A 6,000-nucleotide genomic window follows, 5' to 3' on the forward strand; every position below is an offset into this window, starting at 1 on the left:
CTCCGTAACACATGTCTAGGCTCTGCCCGACTCAGTCGTTGGAGTTCTGTCTCGGGGGGAGGGTATAGCTAATGTAAATTGGGTTATTATAATAAGACATGTGTGTTATTTAATTTTAATAGATTATGACCAGGAAGTCACCAAAAAAATCTAAAATTGCAATTTGAGTAATTCCTCTTTTTGTAAACTGTTTTAGATACGTTGCCCGAATGATCTAGGATTCCGTAACGGCTGTCGAGGCTCTGCCCGACGTAGTCGTTGGAGTTCTATCTCGGGGAGGGTATAACTAATGTAAATATTGGGTTATTATACTAACACGTGTGCATTATTTAATTAATAGATTATAACCAGGACAACACAAAGGAAAACCCTAAAGTAGTAATGTGAGTAATCCTCCTTTTTGCAAACTGTTTTTACAAAACCTTAAATATTTTACAATGTGATTAGCAGTGATTGAGTCTTTGTAATTCTTCAATTACTGCCTGTATGTTGGGGTTTTGTATACAAAATGTGGAACACGTTACCATTGGACAACGAGATAGCCAATGTGTAATATGACCCACCAGTCAGGATTGACAGTACTGAATGAGTAATTGTGTAGATATAAACATTGTAATCGCTCTCAATACTGTAAATTGATAAAACTATTCTTGATTAAATTGAGATTCACTCACCAGTATTTCCCACTAACAAAATGTTTTTAAACGCGTTTCAGGTAACAAAATGTGAAAGCCAAATAGAAGCCAGCTAGACAGCACTGAAGGCTTGGAAAAGTGGCTATAAAAGTTACCTAAATAAAAGAGATGTTTTATTTCAATAAAATGGGGTTTATACCTATAAACATGTTTGTAAACTTGGGTTTTATCCCAATATGTATATTATTATAAAATGTGGTGTTTTACCCTGATAAAATATTTCCTAACTACGGTCCTGATGTAAATTCCGCTGCCGATAAACACCGATACCACCATCTCTGAGTAGGTCGCGGCCGCCCGCCTCCCGGGGCAGGGGTCGGGGGTTACGACAGACCACAAGTCAGGAGTGACAGTACCGTGGGTGGTAATTAAAGTAGATGTAAACAAATGTAATTGCGGGTTGCCCTCAATGCTGTAAAGTGATAAAACTTGTTTTGATTAAACTCGGATTCACTCGCCAGTATTTCTTGCTGATAAAACTTTTTAAAACGCGTTTCAGGTAACAAAATATGAAAGCCAAATAGAAGCCAGCTGGAGAGCACTGAAGGCTTGGAAAAGTGGCTATAAAAGTTACCTAAATAAAAGAAGAAGTTTTATTTCAATAAATTAAGGTTTATCACTCTAAACAGGTTGTAATAGAAAGTTGGGTTTTTCCCATGTAATTATTATTATAAAAATGTGGTGTTTTACCCTGATAAACTATTTCCTAACTACGGTTCTGATGTAATTTTCGCTGCCAAATTAATAAACACCGATACCACCGAATTTGTGTGCCGCGGCTGCCCGCTCCCGGGATAGGGGTCGGGGGTTGCGACACTATGCAAACTACAAACGAGGGCTCTTTTAAATAAACATCAGTTTTGCTCTCTTCTTTCTAAGTCTCAATCGCAAGCACAATATCAAAATTCAAAGTATCAATTTGGGATTTGGGAGAAAACACTGATATATAGAGATTACTATAAAAATAGTCGTTAACCAACTTGGATTATCCTTGCGACACCACTTAATTTCCCCCAATTCGCCTCCATATTTCATCCTATCGGTGACACCATTGAGTGGAACGGGCGTGTGCGACATTACAGTTAGTAGTATGATGATAACGACCTAAATTAAATACAAACTACATATTGCTTGGAGTTGGAATTGAGTCTCTTTGATTTTAAAATTAATTTTTCGGGCCTTGCAGTAAATACAACTTTTGTTTTGTTTATTTAGGCCTAACAGAGTAATACATATATAATATATAAAAAATTTTAAAATTTTGGAGGCCTCTCTTTTTTTGGAGGCCCTAGGTCGTTGCCTAGATTTGAAAGCCTCTAGGTACGACCCTTGATTGCACAATATAACACAATAGATCACAAAATAAAACATAATACTGATAAATATAACACAATGTTAAGGAAAAAAACATATTGAGTCGAAAAAAGGACACAATATGTCACAACCCCCGATCACACCCTGGACGGGAGCCGTGAACAGTCAAGTGGTACCGGTGGTTATTTTGAAAATATTGCAGCGAAACTTTCATCAAGATTGTGGGTTAGGAAAAATACCAGATTTTAGAAACACCGGAATTTTATTTATAACAAATGGAAATAATACACATATTTTACAAAGGTAGCTTTATTAGGGGATAAACCCAAATACATAAAATAATGTTTATTAATTTAGTTGATAAAATAAGCCACTTCTTTAAGCCTTTCGGTCCCGTATCACAACTCTTATTCTGATTTACTGTAATTACCTGAAACGTGTTTAAAATTATTTTATCAGCAGGGAATACTGGTGAGTAAGGATGTTCAAAACCGGATATCTGAAAATTCGGATATCCGAAATTTTCGGATACCAAATTTCACTATCCGAATCCGTATCTGAAATTTCGGATATCCGGAATTCGGATATCTGAAATTTCGGATACGGATTCGGATAGTGAATCGGATATCCGAAAATCCAACTTTTTATTTATTATTTTTATTATTTTTTCATATTAGGAAATGGATATTTTGGATAGTTTCGGATATCCAAATATAAGTTTTCGGATATTTTCCGATATTTTCGGATATTTTTCAGATATTTTTCGTATATTTCGGATACTTCGGATATTTTCGGATATTCGGATATCGGGAAAAAATGAAAATTAACTTTTCAGATATTTCAAATATCCGAATCCGAAAATTTTGAAAATCACTATCCGAATCCGAATCCGAAAAATTCGGATATCCGATTTTTCGGATATTTCGGATTCGGATATCAGATATTTCGGATCAGGTTTTCGGATACGGATAGTTTTGAACACCCCTACTGGTGAGTGCATTCAGTAGTATAAAAAGATATTGTCTTATAATTACAACATTAAGAGTTTTTACATTGGTTTATATCTTACAACTACCCAAATGTATTTATCACTCGGCAGTTCATGTGACCGTGGTCATATCACTGTTGATCATTCTCTCAACTAGTGAAACTTATCAAGTAGTGTATACAAAATCCCATATACTGACAATAGTTTTCCATGCAAGAATACAAAACTTAATTACTGTAATATAAGTAACAGTTTGAAAACATATAGGGTTTTGAAATCATTTGATAAAAGAGAATGACTCTCTTTGCAGAATTAGGGTTTTAATTTAACAGGCCTCCTGATTCTAAGCCTTCTGATACTAAGCCTCTTGATTAACAGTAAGTTTACAGCTCCAAGTCTTCTGATAATTAATCATCTACTTTATCAGTGAATTTATGGTTTTAAGCCTTCTGATTCTGATCCCTAATTTCACATAATGTAATCCGTATTAGTGTATAAACCCAACTCAAACTTTAACGATAATCATGAGATCAAAACCTCAACGTAGTTAATAAAGTATAGCCTTATTCAGGCAACACTTTGGCATCCGTTGGTTGGTTTCGGATCAATCAGACAGGGTATCCTTTCAGTGACCAAGGTTTATTACACGAGAATATAGAGAAACAGAGTTATGAGAGATCAGAGAATCGATTCAGAAGTCGAAAATAAGCAAATGTTTCTATCCCTGACCTGACCCTTATATAGGCTAGGTGGACCTCTCCCACGCGTCGCGAGAGGAAACCGGGACTCTCCCGCGTGGCGCCAAGGAGGTCGGCCTGGCTAGACCTACCACGTGTCCAACATAGGTCAGACACGTGGCACATGGGATGACACGTGTCCTCGGCCGCCTTTTTCGTCCAATCGCGTGTTTGTCTCGATTTTCATGCCGGTTCTTATCGCGTATGCTCGAGTCTAATAAGGGTACTTTTATGCAGGTTGGTTCATCAACCGTCAAGTTTTCTTAACCGCTAAGTTTTCTAATAGAGTATACAAGTTTCATCGTGCGCATTTGGGGTTTTGATTACGGGTTGTCGTCGGGAATATTTTTGACGGTTGTTACACAATAACATAAACTGAAAAAAACATAATGATAAATAAAAAGACACAATGATATAAACAAAAATTTTAAAATCTACTAGCTAAAAGTCCAAAAGTGAAAACCTAAATCTCATATCGTAAAGTTCGACGAGACGATTCCAATACCGCTTAAATGGGTTTAATCGAATTCCGTTTGATACCCTTACTACGACTTCCTATTTTTATGAGACTATGATTTTTAACCTTACCGTCCTTACTGGTCACATATAATATTTTAAGCAAATTCAGTAAGTATGCTAACTTTATCAATAAGCATTATAAGGTTTTATAAAGACTCTTAGACCCACTGTTATGGGGCGGTATGTGCTAAACATGGCGCCCTATGGCGTCGAGAACACCGGATCAGAAGGCGCTATCGGGGAAAAAGGCATGGCAGCGCCATGCATATAGCGTTGCGATGGAGGTGTTTGGTTTGAATATTTGACCGTTGAACAGTCATATACATTAAAAAAATTCAATTTCCAATCTATAAACAACTCCCAAATCTCTCATTTTTTTTTACAATTCATCAAATATCATTCCATTCTTCTCTATTTATTTTTTAAAAAGTGTTGAAACTACTCCCACCCTATTAAACAAAAATGGGTTCCCCATCGGAAGACTCGTTCACCGATATTTACCGAAGATTTTTTTCACCCGAAGAAAACGCTGAGGACGAAGAAGCGGTTACGAGTGCATGTACTCTTGTGATACAAGCAATGGAGCATGTTCGGCCTACTCCTCCTCCACGGCCCATTTTGCGGCGCACCTATATCTTGCGAGATCGTGAAGCCGCGAACGAGCGTTTGATAAAAGACTATTTTGATCCCACACCGGTTCACGGACCCAATGTTTATAGACGGTGGTTTCGGATGAGCCAAATGTTATTTTTGCGCATTAATAATGATTTGGAAGATAAGTATGATTTCTTTAAGCAAAGAATGGACGCGCGAGGATATTTAGGCTTCACCTCAATTCAAAAGGTCACTTCCGCTTTACGCATATTAGCCTACGGAAACACGTACGCCATCAATGACGAGTACTTGAAGATGAGGGAGAAAACAACATGTATTGTTTTATTCACTTTTATTTATTTACTTTTATTTTTAGTCGCCAGCTATTAAAACTTTTATATATTAAATTAAGTTTTAGGTATATGGCAGTTATATGGAAAACGTTATTTGAGAAATCCCATTTGAAACGACCTTCTACAAATATATGAGGTGCATCTAGAAAAGCATGGAATACCTGACATGATTGGTAGCTTGGATTGTCGTCAATGGCGTTGATATAATTGTCCAACCACTTGGCGAGGTCAACATACACGGGGTGACCAGAAAGGGCCAACTTTGGTTTTACAAGCGGTTGCGTCATACGACCTTTGGATTTGGTCGGCTTTCTTTGATGTAGTCGGGTGTATGAATGACATTAATACCTTAGAGGCTTCACCATTATTAGAGAGCTACATTTCTAGAACGATACCAAAGGCCGGTTTTCATGCAAACGGGAACGACTACGAGCATGGCTACTATTTGGGCGATGGTATATACCCAGGGTATTCGATTATTGTTAAAACGTTTTCTGAAACGTTCGATGAGAAAAGAAAATATTTTAAAAAACTAAAAGAGTCTTTGAGAAAGGATATCGAGAGGTGTTTTGGGGTTCTAGAGCAAGGATGGCATTTTATCAGAAAAAAGGGGGTAAAAAAATTCTAATGGGGGAATTCTATTGGCACACTTTGCCTTTTTAATACGGGTTATATAGGTCTATACGTATCGTATTGTTTTTTTAATTTCCAATAAACACTGATGTGTCATATTTTGTCTATTTGACTGGACCTATACGGGTTGTATAGACCCTTTGAATTCTCAAAAAAAAAAAAAAACA

General features: G+C 36.8%; 1 protein-coding gene across 1 annotated transcript; it reads left to right on the forward strand.

Annotated features, from left to right (window-relative positions):
* The first annotated feature begins 4,715 nt into the window (after positions 1-4,715).
* LOC110944312 lies at positions 4,716-5,335 on the forward strand. Its single transcript, XM_022185974.1, has 2 exons — positions 4,716-5,181; positions 5,277-5,335. Exons 1-2 carry the CDS (start codon positions 4,716-4,718, stop codon positions 5,333-5,335), a joined length of 525 nt encoding a protein of 174 aa, XP_022041666.1.
* The last annotated feature ends 665 nt before the right edge of the window (positions 5,336-6,000 follow it).

This window comes from Helianthus annuus, chromosome 6 (genome assembly GCF_002127325.2).
Source record: "Helianthus annuus cultivar XRQ/B chromosome 6, HanXRQr2.0-SUNRISE, whole genome shotgun sequence".
Lineage (NCBI taxonomy): Eukaryota > Viridiplantae > Streptophyta > Magnoliopsida > Asterales > Asteraceae > Helianthus > Helianthus annuus.